Below are 17,393 nucleotides of genomic sequence, written 5' to 3' on the forward strand. Positions count from 1 at the left end.
ATAAGCATAAACTGAATCAATACCCAAGATAAGTTAGTTCTTTCTGCTATATTCATTTTCTGGAAACACAGGTGGAGGAAAAATCAAGTCACAGTAATACACATTACCAATTCAAAAACACATTATAGCCAAAGGCCATTGCTTACTGTCTAATTGTCTCTCTCCACCAACTGATCTGGTATAATTAAGACATGGCAGAAGGCTCTATTCTCCAGTGACTTCTAGTCTTTTCATCTGCAACCACAACCACAGGCAGGTCAACCAAACATCTCTCAGCTGCTGCTGCTGCTTCTCAACAATGGACAGGGGTTCCTCTGGGATGTCTATTGGAGCTGCATGTGTCTCGGGAGAGGGAATACTGTACACACAATGCAATTGCAGGTAGAAAGCCTTTGGGGAAGCGTTGCCACTGTTTTCTTGGCCAACTACTGTATACTATGCACCATTCTGCTGCTACGTGTAGTCTAACTGTGTGTCCTTGCTGGGACAGCTGATGGCACTTTATTTTATGCTACTCTTTCCACTGGTATTTATCTGGTGTTTTCTTGGAAATTCTGTGGTAACAATGGGTGCAATTCATTACTGTTGGTGATTACCTGGTACCAATGGTGCCCAGTGGTTATTTTTTAGTGAATCCCTGAAAACAAACAAGTAATACTGTACATAGGTGCTTCCTGCCTAACTACCTGCCTAACTACTATGTTCTTTCTCAGTAAATACCTGGTCGGTGAAGTACGACTAAAAAGCTCTCTATCTGAAGTAGAATACTACAACCACTGTAGCAGACCTGATACCTGTACTGGGTGTTGATGAGACCCATCTACACCAACAAGCCAAATCCAATAACAATAATGAATCTCCTAAAATCAGATCCTCATTATTATACATGAAGTCTTTTACTCTCCTCTTTTCTATTCTTCTTCTTTATTCTCCTCTTATTCAAATCCTAATAGTATAATTCCATGAGGCTCGGCCTAAGCTTCATACAGTAGGTTGGAAATGAAACCAGTAAAACAGTGGTTGACTCACAAATGATTATGACGGCGCCCTGGGGCCAAGGTGATGACAAATGTTTTTGGGGACAAAGCAAAAGCCTCACTAATCACAACAGTGCTCTAGTGTCCTAGCTAGACCTCGGGGAAATGTGGACTTGTGGAGTCAAGTGGGTTTCAAGCCCGGGCTTGCTCACCGTGACAGAGCTACAGATGTATTATCTTAATTTTGTTACTGAGAATTTTCCTGCACCGCAGATGAGCTTCATGATTTACATACATTCAGTCAAAACCTGCACTAACACACGTTGATATTAACAGTATTGCACTTTATTGTAGCCTCATTTTGGCCAGCTAATAGCCTATCTACCGATCAAGCAACATTATGAACTAAACATTCAAATCCTGTTGCTGCAGGATTATTTTTCTGCTATAATACTAGTCAAATGAAGATCCTACAGCTGTATTTTCGTTAATTTTACAGATGCACTGTTTGTTTACAGTACATAAATGGCTATGTAATTGCACTTGACAAAAGTTTTTGTAATTTAACAGCAATGTGTGGTTACGGAGTTACTGTCTTTTCTAAATGTCAGAGTGGAGAAGAAATATTTGGAGATAGCTGCAGCCTGCTTGAGGGGGAGAATTCACACACGTCTCTCTCTCTCTCTCTCTCTCTCTCTCTCTCTCTCTCTCTCTCTCTCTCTCTCTCTCCCTCCTTCCCTCTCTTCCATCTACTAGCTATCAGCACCTCCTCTCTCCATCAGTCCACAGGAAATATGCATGGGGCCGCAGTCAAAGGGATGTTTGTCAACGTCATGTGGAACGCGGAGCTGCGACGATGCTTGCATGTTAAGCAGCCCCTCTGCCTTAATCAAGCCAATCACAGGCGCTAGGAAAATGAGAAAATGCGGTAGGGCCCAGACACCTGGCATTAAGACACTCTCCCTCCTTCCCTCCATCCCTCTCCCTCCTTTCCTCCATCCAGCCATCCCCTAACTCAGCCCTATCAGACACGTCCAAGCTTTGCATATGAGATCATTAGATTCGATCTGCGGCCCTATTTGTCTCCCCCTCTCCCTCTCCCTCTCTCCTCTTTTCATGAACCGAAACAAAGAAAGGCCTCCCTAATCCCGCGGCTAAGGTGCTTTTTTATTGGATGCTTAAGCCACCAAGACAGGCTACAATGCATTGGTTTAACAACTGCTCAGGAATTCCTTTGTGCCAGTTGGACTATCCTTGTGTTTTGCTCATGGAGAGGGTTGTGACCTGAATGCTACCTGTGGGTACATAAAGGCCTGGACACAGCATAGTGGCATGCAGTCGTTCCCCTCTACTAACGCTTGACTTTACAGTTCAACGGGATGGATCTACACCCTTTCTTTCTTTCTTTCTTTGTCTCTCTCTCTCCCCCTGCCCCCTCTCCCTCTCTCTCTCTCCCTCTCTCTCTCTCTCTCTCTCTCTCTCTCTCTCTCTCCCTCTCCCTCTCCCCATCCCCTTCTCTCTCCATCTGTCCCAGACAGTCTGCAGTAAATCATTGTGGCTGTAAATGGGGCCTCTTTGACCCTCGCGAGACCCAATAAGTGCCCAGATCCTAACTGGATCCGCCAATCAATGGATCAATAATCGTTCTTATGTTTCTGGTTTTGTTTCTAGACTTTTCTTCTTCTTGCTGAATGTCAAACTGGATTTGGAGTCATCAAATATGTGATGGGTGGGTTGGGGTTGCTTTACTTGGGGCTGAACAGGATTGTGAGAACCCCCTACCCAGCTGAGGGCCATAGCAGTAGGTCAAGCTAGAGACGTTGTCCAGGAATCCAGTAGACTAGGTCATAGAGGCGAAAATCTATAGTCTTAAAATCAGCTGGTTGGTAGACACTTTTATCAGCTTGAATAGCCCACTCGAGCGAGACTTTTGCTTTCTTCTGAATCTCTCTCGCAATACAATCAACCTCTATGCATGGTGGGGTGAATATAGCTATAAAATAGCAAGCTGCGCGGAGTGCAAAGCTGCAGCCTTGGCCTTCACTGCATGACGATTGGGCAGTTCGCACATCGAGCAATGATTATTCTTTCTGCTACCACCTAAAATAACATGTGGTGGTGGAGCTGATAACCTGGATCAATGCGTCTGGCACTCTGTAAAAAAAATCAAGATACTTCAACTAAATATTATTAAGTAACTGCTTCCACAGCCTTTTTATTGTTTACTCAACTTTTCTGTCAAAGTGTTAACTGAACTTTATTTTTTATTTTTTGCCTAAACTTAGCACCAACATGAGAAAACATAGACAAAAATGACGTGTTTGCTCCAATTGTTTCATATGTTCATTCAACTACTGTCATGTGTGCTCCCTCTCCGGCCTCTAGGTCACCAAGGTGCTCGTTATGGCACACACCTGTCACCATTGTTACTCGCACCTGCGCGTCATCAGACTCACCTGGACTCCATCACCTCCTTGATTACCTGCCCTATATATGTCACTCTCTTTGGTTCCTTCCCCAGGTGTCATTGTTTCTGTTTCCTGTCTGTGCATTGTTCGTGGTTCTTGTTTTGTTCATTTGTTTATTCAATTATGCACTCCCTGAACTTGCTTCCCGACTCCCAGCGCACACGTTACAACTACAAATTATTATTTGGATATCTTACCTAAAAAAAGGCTGTGGAACTAGTTACACACACAGTATTTTTAACATACAATGTTTTCAACTTGTTAAGCAAAGACAGCATAATACATTTACTGAATTTCTTCTGAAAGTTTTCTCAAGTTGGAACTAAGTTCGGTAACACTTGGATCGAAAAGTTAAGTAAACAAAAAGGCTATGAAACCAGTTACTTAATAATAATTAGTTGAAACAAATAAACCTCTGAAAGGCCTTGATCTATTTCTCTCAAATGTATCTGTCTGACCAGACTCGGTATAGAATATCTGTTATGTTTCTGGAACATATGAGCTTATGACTGGCCCTGAAGGTGTGGCTCAATCTGTTGACAGAACATCCACGGTAAATGTGACCATTCATTCACTTTAGACGTCTTCACAGATCTAAAAAGTTGGACCTGTTTCAAAATGAACCTGGGGCTTTCCCACCCCGAACCAATTCATATATGTGATCTTTGTTAAATATAGTGTCCCGTTTCGAACAGACCTGAGGACAATTACACCCGTTCCGTACAGATCTGGTCCCGGTCCGGTCCGAGTGATAGAAGCAGGAGAGAAGTCATTTGTTAAGCTACTTTATTAAACGTAGTAGAGAGAGGTGCCGCCGTAGCGGGGGGGGGGGGGGGGGGGGGGCGTACTGTGAGAGAGTGGCACAGGGAACAGGGAGGAGGGAGGGAGATACAAGAGACAGCAACCAACCAAGCCGACTCGCTCTGTAGTAGACTAATAGCTGCCATAGCAAGGTTATTTATCATGCAATATGATTACGTAGTACCAGTCTTGACTGCATCAAACCGTGAGAACCTAGTTAAGATAACGTCAGCTAGCTAGGCTAATTCAGGCTGCAGTGGATGTGCTTCTCATCCTACAGTTACAAATAACAACTCCACCCAGAATATTAAGCAGCAGCCTACCTGTTGGCTCTTGGTTGTTGTAGCCTATCCTTGTCCTTTAACTTTAACTCCGCCATTTTAATTCCATCTTCCACTGATTAGATATCTCCTAACTTTTGCCACACATGGAGGCTCTATGACTGTAGACTATTGCCGCTTTGAACAATAACAACAATCTACACACGCCACGCCAATCTACACACGCCATTTTAAAATGTCTCTATCTCTCTACTGCAGCAGTCACATTCGCATCTGTACCGGCCCTTCTAGACAAGGCAGGGTATTCGAGTACAGGTGGATCCGTGAAGACCTCTAATTGACATACACCAGGTGAATCCACAGTGACTATACTCCCTACAAAGACTATATTATAACCCACAGCGACTATACACCCTACAAAGACTATATTGTAATCCACAGCAACTATACACCCTACAAATACTATTTTATAACCCACAGTGACTACACTCCCTACAAAGACTATATTATAACCCACAGTGACTACACTCCCTACAAAGACTATATTATAACCCACAGTGACTATACTCTCTACAAGACTATATTATAACCCACAGTGACTATACTCTCTACAAGACTATATTATAACCCACAGTGACTACACTCCCTACAAAGACTATATTATAACCCACAGTGACTATACACCCTACAAAGACTATATTATAACCCACAGTGACTACACTCCCTACAAAGACTATATTATAACCCACAGTGACTATACTCTCTACAAGACTATATTATAACCCACAGTGACTACACTCCCTACAAAGACTATATTATAACCCACAGTGACTACACTCCCCACAAAGACTATATTATAACCCACAGTGACTATACTCTCTACAAGACTATATTATAACCCCGTGACTACACTCCCTACAAAGACTATATTATAACCCACAGTGACTATACTCTCTACAAGACTATATTATAACCCACAGTGACTACACTCCCTACAAAGACTATTTTATAACCCACACTGACTACACTCCCTACAAAGACTATATTATAACCCACAGTGACTAAACTCTCTACAAGACTATATTATAACCCACAGTGACTATACACCCTACAAGACTATAGTATAACCCACAGTGACTACACTCCCTACAAAGACTATATTATAACCCACAGTGACTATACTCTCTACAAGACTATATTATAACCCACAGTGACTACACTCCCTACAAAGACTATATTATAACCCACAGTGACTACACTCCCTACAAAGACTATATTATAACCCACAGTGACTATACTCTTTACAAGACTATATTATAACCCACAGTGACTACACTCCCTACAAAGACTATATTATAACCCACAGTGACTATACTCTCTACAAGACTATATTATAACCCACAGTGACTACACTCCCTACAAAGACTATTTTATAACCCACACTGACTACACTCCCTACAAAGACTATATTATAACCCACAGTGACTAAACTCTCTACAAGACTATATTATAACCCACAGTGACTACACTCCCTACAAAGACTATATTATAACCCACAGTGACTATACTCTCTACAAGACTATATTATAACCCACAGTGACTACACTCCCTACAAAGACCATTTTATAACCCACACTGACTACACTCCCTACAAAGACTATATTATAACCCACAGTGACTAAACTCTCTACAAGACTATATTATAACCCACAGTGACTAAACTCTCTACAAGACTATATTATAACCCACAGTGACGACACTCCCTACAAAGACTATATTATAACCCACAGTGACTATACTCTCTACAAGACTATATTATAACCCACAGTGACTACTCTCCCTACAAAGACTATATTGCAACGCACAACAACTATACACCCAATGGATGCGGAAGCACTACGCAGTCATGACAATGAGAATTGAGACTGAGAGTCGACTGGGCCCGTCTTAACCATCACTCTCCTATGTCCTCGTCTTAACCATCAATCTCCCCTGTCCTGTACACCCACCCCCTGTCCCCCTCTCCCCCAGGGCATTGGCACAGATTGGCACAACAGCAACACGCTGCAGGGACAGATCAGATCAGAGCGAACTAAGCGTGGTCTCACCTCTGGCAGCGGCATGCCGTTGATGATGAGGTCAGGCTGCTGGGGACCCTGCCCGCTGGCGAAGGGATGCTGCTGATAGCCACCGTGGTTGGGCGCGGCATTGCGCGAGTTCTGGTTCTCCACGTTGAGGAAGGTGCTCTCGGAGCGCCTGCAGCCCAGCGGCAGGCTCTGCTGGTGGTAGTCGAAGTAGTTGAGCGAGGAGGTGAGAGACGAGCAACTCACCACGTTCATCTTGTCCGTCTCCTCCACGTCGCGCGGCACGAGGCGGATGTCGTTCTTGCTCAGCTTCTTCTTGCTCGACTTCTTCTGGCTGCCATACGAGTACTCCGCCACCCTGCGCAAGTAGAAGAAACTGAACAGACTCAATAAAGCAGTGCTCTGTCGTACCCGCCCACAGGCACACGCCGTTCGGCCAGAGGCGCCCCGCTCAGTCATGCCAGAGTGCTGACCGAAGTGTGCCGTGGTGGTGGCAAGCACATTGGTAAGCATCCGGGGTAGCGAGACAGAGGAGCCACGCTCAAGTGACCCCCCCCCCCCTCCACCCAAGCCTGACCGCCTTCCCCGGGCCACCAATGGAGCCGTCATCCCTCATTTGTTTTTATTTGCATGCTCGGCACAGTTGACATGTCACAAACAACAAGCACACACAATGCAAACATGCCAAACCACAAAAGCACACAGGGCAACAACAACAGACGATACTGAAGATCACCAACCAGAATCTGCCATCATATTAAAGCCTCACTGCTAATTCCCTTTTTTTCTTTCATTATCAAGCGAGACCCACTGGCGATATGGAGTGCAGGAGCACTGTAAATTCAAATTCATTTAGAGCCTAGTCTCTGTGGCTGTTCCCTGACTTGAGCAGAGCATTTTGATTCTAATCAGACCAAATGAGCAAGCCAGAGATTCTTTATGGAAAGAATGCTGCTGATGCTCGGGTCCATTCTCCATCCAGGCTTGCAAATTCTGATGAGGGGAAGCTGTGTTTTAAGCAGCTTCTGCTCTGAACCCTTGAATCCCTCCTGACCCGAGCCTTTCCTCTGAGTTTCTAACGTGTCAAACATTTGCATGGACTCCCACTCTCCAAAAGTATATTTTTAGCCCTGGTTGGAAATAGTGTGTTATTTACTCTTGTTTCTAGCCTGCATCTAATAACACTTGAGGCCCTGGCTGCATATGATGAAATGCCCTAGGAAGATTCCCCATCCTTAGTATTTACTGGATGGGTTTTCCTTTTCATGTATGATGAAGTCTGGGTCTGTCTGCTCTTCCATGCCTTCATTCTAGCAAAGAAAATGGTAATAGCAGCCTTCGAATGTTTCTTTTTCAGGATATCTCAAAACTGTTATTTTTCTCTCTCTCTCTCTCTCTCTCTCTCTCTCTCTCTCTCTCTCTCTCTCTCTCTCTCTCTCTCTCTCTCTCTCTCTCTCTCTCAATCTTTAGAGTCTGAGTAGGGGAGAGAAGAGACTGAGGGTAAAAAAAGAGTGCATTGTTCTGTCATTGTTCTCTCTAGTGCTTCTGGGCCCAAAATCAGAAAATGGACAGGAGAATCAAAGAGAATGAGCAATAAATTGCAGATAAGCACTGCTCAGGTTTGAGGTGGTAGCTAACTTCTCAGGAGCATTGTAAATCAATATTGATTAAAGTACCCAGCATGAAAAGGATTTTTATGCCACAAGACAGGATTTTTAAAGAGGAAGGGTAGGTGGTTAGGTGATGTTGGTCAGATATTATTTGATTTACCTTAGTTGTTTGTTTGAATGGTTGGTTGGTTTCTTGTGTTTTTTTTATTAGAGAAATAGTGCATTGTGGATCACATCCAAATGAGAAAGCATGTTGAGAAATGTACTAGGCTATATTTGTCAATATGACAATGACAGCCATCAAATCATATAAAATGCCCTAAAACCCCTATTAATTGTCTTAATAACATAACTTATGTCGAGAGTCTTTTGCATAGTTCTTTAAGAGCATTGGGTTTTCAGAGAACAGATGTTTTTATTCTTATGTTGTTAAATTAGTCTGTGGGCTGACAACAATGTCACTTTGAAACTATACTGAACAAAAATATAAATGCAACATGTAAAGTGTTGGTCCCATGTTTCATGAGCTGAAATAAAATATCATTTTTTTCCCATATGCACAAAAAGGTTATTTGTCCCAAATGTTGTGCACAAATTTGTTTACATCCCTGTTAGTGAGGATTTCTCCTTTGCCAAGACAATCCATCCACCTGACATATGTGGTATAAAAAGATGCTGATTAAACAGCATGATCATTACACAGGTGCATCTTGTGCTGGGGACAATAAAAGGCCACTCTAAAATGTGCAGTTTTATCACACAACACAATGCCAGACATGTCTCAAGTTTTGAGAGAGTGCGCAATTGGCATGCTGACTGCAGGAATGTCCACCAGAGCTATTGCCAGAGAATTGAATGTTCATTTCTCTACCATAAGCCGCCTCCAACGTTGTTTTAGAGAATTTAGCAGTACGTCCAACCGGCCTCACAACCGCAGATCACGTGTAACCACTGCAGCCCAGGACCTCCACATCGAGCTTCTTCACCTGCGGGATTTTCTGAGACCAGCCACCCAGACAGCTGATGAAACTGAGGAGTATTTATGTCTGTAATACAGCCCTTTTGTTGGGAAAAACTCATTCAGAAAAAACGAATTCTTCCCAGTGGGTGGCCTTTGCCCAATGCTGCGCCCATGCCCAGTCATGTGAAATCCAAAGATCCGGGCCTAAGGAATTTATTTCAATTGACTGATTTCCTTATATAAAATGTAACTCAGTAAAATCGTTGCAATTGTTGCACGTTGCGTTTATATTTTTGTTCAGTAGAAGCTATGTATCTTAACAAGTGAGGCCTTAGAGGTGCTATACTACATACTTAGAATACTGACTGTAAAGATGCTCTCCTACTAGGTGAAACCCTCATCAAATCTACATCTCTAAAGAATAAGGATTGGAGAAACCTGATGTGGATCCACCAACCATCACATGATATTGTAAATACATGACTGCTTTAGATTTAAAATCAATAGGTGATCAATATTAACCATTATCCATGAGTATGTGAAAAGTTTCATTTCAGAACGCAATATATACATTTTCAGAAATATTGGTACATAAATGTTTATACTTCAAAGAACTTATGAAAGAGATTCTTTAAAGAGATTCTTTAAAGAAATAGATTGGTGTGTTTGTTCACTATTTAATCATGGCATGGGGTTGTTGAATGAGAAACATATATTTGTTTAAAATCTATCACTTTAAACAAATAATCATGTTTTTTTGCAAAACACTATATATCCGCCTCACTCTCTGAGAAATAAGTGGTACTGCTAAGTTTTACACAGTCAAATAGAACAAATTGCCTTTTTTATATATATAAAGAACTGTACAAATTATACATTTGTGACAATATATGTAAATAATATATTTTGTAACAAAATAATCAATTCAGTAATATGAGATCTGTATGTAAAACATTTTCATGTAACATTTTTTTTAAATTTAGCAGATGCTCTTATCCAGAGTGACTTACAGTTAGTGCATTAATCTCAATATAGCTACAGTAACTGAGACAAATATATATATATATGGATATATAGCATTTTGCACAAGTGTATTTTTAAAAACATTTTAATACAGATCTAAAATCTATGAATTACACATCTGAGAGTAGTAATATTTTAAACATATATGAAGGTACCCATAAGCAATCATTTCTGAGGAAAAAACGAATGTGAAAAATTGGTGGATATAGTGTTTTGGAAATAAACTGCTCTGTGTGCCTGTGAAGGTCCACACTTTAAAAAAGACATTGTCTGGACATTGTCTGGACAGTGTCTGGACACCTTATGTAGTTCTTTAAGTGCATGAAGGAGAAGAAACTCAATGTTTAAAAAAAAATAATTACTGCCACACAATGGCATTCTTAGGCTATATGTATGTTTAATGGATCTCAACCCAACATTTTGGTCAAAAGAGCTTCATCCGCTGGGACTTACTGAGAGATGTATATTGGCTTTACTTTATGGTGGAATCATACAGGGTCAGCCAAATGCCACACGTATGAAATGGCCTGACATAGCAGCACATCAACAAAAATGATGTTGAGTGTAAAATATGAAATATGATAATAGCTTCAGGTTAAATTGACAAATTCACAGTACCAGTCAAAAGTTTGGACACACCTACTCATTCCAGGGTTTTTCTTTATTTTGACTATTTTCTACATCGTAGAATATTAGTGAAGACATAAAAACTATGAAATAAACATATGGAATTATGTAGTAACCAAAAAGGTTACAAATCAAAATATATTTTATATTTGAGATTCTTCAAAGTAGCCACACTTTGCCTTGATGACAGATGGGGAATATAATTTGTTTTTCAACAGGACAATGACCCAACACACCTTCAGGCTGTGTAGGGGCGATTTGACCAAGAAGGAGAGTGATGGAGTGTTGCATCAGATGACCTGGCCTCCACAATCACCCGACCTTAACCCAATTGAGATGGTTTGGGATGAGTTGGACCGCAGAGTGAAGGAAAAGCAGTCAACAAGTGCTCAGCATATGTGGAAACGCCTTCAAGACTGCTGGAAAAGCATTCCAGGTGAAGCTGGTTGAGAGAATACCAAGAGTATGCAAAGCTGTCATCAAGGCAAATAGTTTTGATGTCTTCACTATTATTTCTACAATGTAGAAAATAGTAAAAAATAAAGAAAAACACTTGAATGAGTAGGTGTGTTCAAACTTTTGACTGGTACTGTATATATTTTATATATTTTAAGTGGTAATACACAAGGAAAGTGAGAGCTGATGCTATACAGATTGATGAAGAAAAACATACTTTTATTATGATGGATCAAGATAATAATGTGCTTCCCTTCTGATGCATAATCATATACGGAGAAGAGGCCTAGATGGTTCAAAGCTGCATTACTTAATAGTTTTAGTATAATAGTAGATCCCACTTGATTTGTATTACTTTTTTTTAAATGCTGTATTATTATTAACACTATTATTGCCATTATCATCATTACTATGTCATCATTCTTGCAGAATCGTAGGCCATGCTGTCTTCTTTAGAACATCCATTTAAACCTTTGGGAATAGAATGCACTAGAAATTCAATAGCCGTAAAATTCTGCTAATTGTCCTCGCCTAGTCAAGATTATTAGTCCTAGTTAATTGTGCGTGTTGAAAAAAATAAGTAAGGCAACGCCGCCTGGTCTAGGAGTCCATTGGCCATTTTTTCTTATCAGTTATGGGCACCTGCATTCCTTAGTGCTAACATCTGGGGCCCTCAACATGCACTAGAAATACAGCTACGTGCACTCACGACTAGCCTGAACAACACACACACACGGAGGCACGCACGCAAGGGCGCGCATATCGCCAGCACATACACACGCGCGCACCACTGAATGGGCAATAAAAGGCGTAAATGTAGGCCCATGAGAATAAGAAAATATGTCATTGGCTATAACCATGACTGACTGAAACACCAAAGTAATGAGATGCGTATGAATAGCTGTTTTCAGTACCTGCAGTTGTACGTTCGGATCTCCTTGTTATCCCTTTTGCACTTGACTGCCACAAAAATCATAGTGACAAACAGGATAGCTGCAATAGAACCCAGGGCAATGATGAAAATCAATGACAGGTTTACTGGTCCAATAGATTCCTGGGCGTTCAGGTCCGGTGAGAGGTAGACAACAATGTATGCAGAGGCCGACAACGACGGTTTCCCGTGGTCGCGTGCCACCACTGTGATCTCGTAGGTCGACTTGACCTGCTCCCCGAACATCTTGGTGGACCGCACCTCTCCATTCACCTGGTCTATTTCAAAGAAAGGCCTGTCTCCCTCCGAAATGGTATAGGTCAGCCTTCCATTCTCCCCCTCGTCGTAGTCGTCGGCCTTGACTTGGGTCACCAGGTAACCCACTCCTGCGTTCCTTGGAATGGATACTTCCGCGGTGCCATTTACCAGGGGTGGAGTGGTCATAACAGGTGTATTGTCATTCACATCCAAAACGACAATGCGCACCGTCGCGTTACTGGATAAGGACGGATTCCCCTGGTCCCTGGCCAAAACTTTGAAGTCAAAGGTCCTAGTGTACTCATGGTCGAATGATCTCATTGAGTAAATACGTCCTGAAGGATTTATACTGACATATGTGTTTACGTCCATGTGTTTAATCTCACTGGGCACGATGGTGTATGAAACGGTGCCATTCATGCCCAAATCGGGATCTACAGCAGACACTGCCAGCAAACATGAGCCGGGCAGGTTATTTTCTAGGACCATCTCTTGGTAATGGGGTTTTAGGAAGTGGGGAGGGTTATCATTTTCATCTGTGACTTTCACTACAAACGATTTAGTGGCGCGTAAAGGGGGGGTGCCACTGTCCTCTGCTTGGATAGTTAGATTGTACGTGTCCCTCTGTTCTCTGTCTAGCCTGCCATCGACAAGGATGGTTGAGAAGCTCTCGTATTCCTGGAGCCTGAAAGGGACGTTGCCTTGTAGTCTACACTGCACCTTGCCATTCGAGCCCGCGTCCTTATCTGAGACCCTTACTAATGCAATAACGTATCCACGTGGCGCGTTCTCACTAACTTCAATCAGCTCTGTGTTCACCGACAATAAACTAATGACAGGTGGGTTATCATTTGCATCCATCACATTGACCGTGACTTTACAATGAGCCGGAATAGAATTTGGACCTAAATCTTTGGCTTGGACATCAATCTCGTAAATATGGGTTGCTTCATAATCCAATGGGCCATTTACAGTGATAATACCGGTTCTAGGGTCAATTTTGAATACATCTCTAGTTTTCTCGGTGACGTAACTATTAAACGAGTATACAACCTCACCATTAGTTCCCTCGTCAGGATCCGTTGCATTCAAGTCAATTACAAGTGTATTAATAGGAGAATTCTCCATCACATTCACTGTATACACAGGCTGGTCAAAAACGGGATTATTATCATTCGAATCCATTACTTTAATATTGAGCTGGACTGCGCCAATCTTTGGGGGGTCTCCGCCGTCTTCTGCACTGATTTCGTATGAGTAGTGAGACTGGGTCTCCCTATCTAACGATTTTTGCACTACGAGTTCGGCAATCTTGGACCCGTCCCCCCTAGTCTTAATCTCCAACCCGAAGAGCTCATTCGGGGTGATCGAATATGATTGCACACCGAAAATCCCAGAGTCCGGATCGCTTGCCCCCTCTAGGGGAAACCTGGTACCAGGGGAGGCATTCTCTGAGATTTCAATGTCAATGTGTTTTGTGGGGAACCTGGGCGCATTATCGTTCAAATCCACAATTTCAACTTTAATCACACAGATCTCCATGGAGTTTGACATCACCTCCAGAGAGACAGTGCACTTTGACGTCTGTCGGCAAGCCACATCCCGGTCTATTTTCTGATGTGTGAGGAGAAGTCCAGCCGGGCTGAGTTCCACCCATCGCGGCTCTGAATTCGAGATGACCCGCAAGTACGGCGCACGCGGTGCAATGGCAAATCCTTGAGTTTGTGCATCCTTTGTCACGTTTCCAATGATATACCCAGCCTTCTGCTCCTCGTTTATCGAGTATTTCAAATTGATAACAGAATCAGCCCCAGTCCAGCATAAAAGGACTATCCAAAGAATTAGCATAAAATCCATTTCCTTGGCGTACATTGTACCTGTTGATTTTTCCTTAGATTTAATTGGGACCTCGTATGATCACGCACACCTAGGCATGTCAGAGATAACTGGCAGAATTTTCCAGTAGGCTAATCTCATCGAAAAGTTATCCTTGGAATAGATTTCGATAACAGAAAAGGCTCCTATCTGATATAAATGTAACTTGATTATATCGATATGGTCTTAAGTCCATCTACCTCATTGTACTCTTCTGAGAGAAACCACATTCTCCAATCTGCTGCAACGCGTGAGATCTTGAGGATAGATATTAGAAAACATTCTGAATGGTCTCAGAACACTGATGGTCTCAGAACAACATGTAAATATGCGCTGTTTATGTCAAGCTACAACTATAGGAACGTCTGACATGATAAACCGACCATTTCGATGCAGACTGGAAAACAATGCAAATAATGAATTAAAAAATCAAAAGGGAGGAAAATTCAATTGAACAGGTTTACCCAAAAAATAATGTTCACTGAAGATTAAATTATTGGCTAAAAATTATCCAGTTCAATTCTTCCCAGCATCATGATTCCGATTCAACAACCATAAGGAGAATTTTAGACACACTGAATTTTACGCATACGTCCACAAATTCATATGAATGATTTGATTAAGTTGTAATGACTTTTCCTCTTCAATGGGCAATTATATCACACCACATATCCGATGGAAACGTAAAAATGGAATCCGCATTGAGAAAATCCGTGAATAGCCAAAGTCCAGTCATCGAATGTAGACCAATGATGCTGTTGACAGAACGAATCTTATGGGCCTAATGCTATCAGTGAAGACCACCGTTACCTTTTCATTTCCAGGCGAGCCGATAGAGGTTTCACTCTCTCTCTCTCTGTCAAAGTCTTTTATCTTTCTTTTACTAATTCATTTCCTCCAATCTAACACATGAATACACCGAACACGTCCCGGGGAGATATGGTCAATATCAAATCCAGTGTAGAAATATAGAGGCAAAAAAATGATGTTATACCGTCACGATAAAAGCAGTTCGTTTCAAGCATGCAGCAGAGCCAATTGCATGAAAAATATCCAGCACCACTCGTTGTCAGTAGGCTACTAGTTCACCCCAATACGCGCTCCGGCTCCGCTCGCATCAATGCTGCACACTGCCGAATGCACAGCTCAGCGCTGAGCGCTAATTCTCCGGACCAGGACCCGCAATCCCCTCAACCAATCAGAGGTTACACAGGAGGGTTGGATTTGCTGGTTGGTGGGGAAATATACAGCAATGAAAACTCGGCCAGCTACCTGCACACTTGTTCCGCTGTGGAATGGGTTAAGTAGTGTAAATACATGTATTTATGTATTACTCGATGTGTATCATGTAGTTAATGTAGTAGGACTAATTAACTACCCTACGTCTATATAGCCTAATGGTTAGAACTCTTGGTATGTTTACTCGTCATTCCAGTGCAATCGGAGTGTTTACATGTTTTCTTTCTAAGTGTGATATACCGGTGGTATTCAGGGTTTGCCCTAAAGGCGACTGTGATCTGAGGACTGTGATCTGAGTCCAATCCTTCAATGAATCGAAATAATACTTGATCCACACATGATTGCTGATGACATCCAGATGATTTGATATAGTCTTTTTTTTTATTTTACATAATGGACGTAGCCTATATCTTATTGTAGCCTATTTTGTTAAGGTGAGACATTTGATTATGAAACGCTGAATATTTTTGCTGCTTCAGAATGCTGTACTGTAGATGCGTGAAATGTAACACCAAGCATTCTTGAGAAACAGGTAGGTATAGTCTGACATGTAAAACGAGGACACGTGCCTTACCAATACAACGACGACAAGTGTTATGTTGCATATTATTTGTGTAACATCGTGTCTTATTTCTGGACAATGAAACAAATGTGATTGTAGTCGCAGGCTGCAAAATCTCCCTCTCTCTCACACATACACTCAGTCACGTGCGCGCGCGCGCACACACACACACACGCACACACATACAGGCACACACACACGTTGCATTTCTTAGATGTGAAGAAAACGATATGGTCACTAAAATGTATAACAACAACAAAAATATGAATGCATTGATGCAGAAACATGTTCTAATGAAATAATTTGAGATAATTCTTTAGGATAGGTCACTGCAGTCCTTTGGTCTGTTGAAAGGAACACTTTTTGTGTCATGCCAGCTGATCCCTGATAAGGCCAGTACGGCAAATGACCTGTAGACTAGGCTACTTCGATCTGCTTTTGGGTGGAACAGCAATATAACTTCCCACGTCAATCAGTGGAAATGAAGGGAAGCCGACCTGAGAACTCATATCAACTTACATTCAGAAGTTCACGACACTGAGTGGCAATATTTAATTGTTGTATTAATGGTACAGAAAGCACACTGATTTTTACTAACATTTGTGTCATGTGTATAAAAATTGGCCAGGTCCTATTTCTAAAATGACTATTTTGAGGATGCGATAGACTGCATATGTTTTCCGTCGTCAAAAAGGTTGGCTAATTGCTTGGATAGGTAGTCTAATAATGTTTGGTTTTTGTTGCAAGGACTAGGCCTAGTATGTGTGTTGTAAGGCTTATTTATCATTTAGAATAGACCTCCTTATCCCTCGTGGGTTTCGCTGCCTTCTCACTCCCCAGCTCACTCCTCCCCATCTGGTAAACTTGGCTGCAGACAACCCAGACCATATCGAGGGTAACCCGGTTTAAAAGTCACAAGGGTGACACCTAGCGTCCTTTTGCTGCTTGGCTCGGTTATTGACATTGACCCAACAACATTTGTCACAAACATTCTGCCTTTTGTTAAATTGCATAACGCATACCTTTCTCATTGTGGCAGACCATCTTGCTCTGTGATATGCAGTTATTTTGCTTTTCAAGGTTTTATTACATTTGGATGTAGTTTGCTTGATTTTCTGTTTGTATTACAGGTGATTATTGTTTTCTCATTATCAACATACAGTATTTGTCCACAAGTTATGCTTTCACAGAAATGTTTTGTATTCCGCCTATCTTACCTGAGATGTAATGAAAAATAATA

General features: G+C 41.8%; 1 protein-coding gene across 6 annotated transcripts in view; it reads right to left on the bottom strand.

Moving 5' to 3' along the window:
* The window catches only part of pcdh19 (protocadherin 19), a 94,629-nt gene extending 79,080 nt beyond the window's left edge, over nucleotides 1-15,549 (bottom strand). Inside the window, exons 1-2 of one of the 6 annotated variants that reach the window (XM_055927240.1) lie at nucleotides 12,203-15,549; nucleotides 6,858-6,987 (exon numbers count right to left, since the gene is read on the bottom strand). In XM_055927240.1, coding sequence (XP_055783215.1) covers nucleotides 6,858-6,987; nucleotides 12,203-14,349 — 2,277 coding nt within the window. In that variant the 5' untranslated portion in view covers nucleotides 14,350-15,549. Of the gene's footprint in view, nucleotides 1-6,635; nucleotides 6,988-12,202 lie in introns of all 6 variants that reach the window. The other 5 variants (XM_055927236.1, XM_055927238.1, XM_055927241.1 and 2 more) reach the window with 5 other exon arrangements.
* Nucleotides 15,550-17,393: the final 1,844 nt, after the last annotated feature.

This window comes from Salvelinus fontinalis, chromosome 6, assembly GCF_029448725.1.
Source record: "Salvelinus fontinalis isolate EN_2023a chromosome 6, ASM2944872v1, whole genome shotgun sequence".
NCBI lineage: Eukaryota > Metazoa > Chordata > Actinopteri > Salmoniformes > Salmonidae > Salvelinus > Salvelinus fontinalis.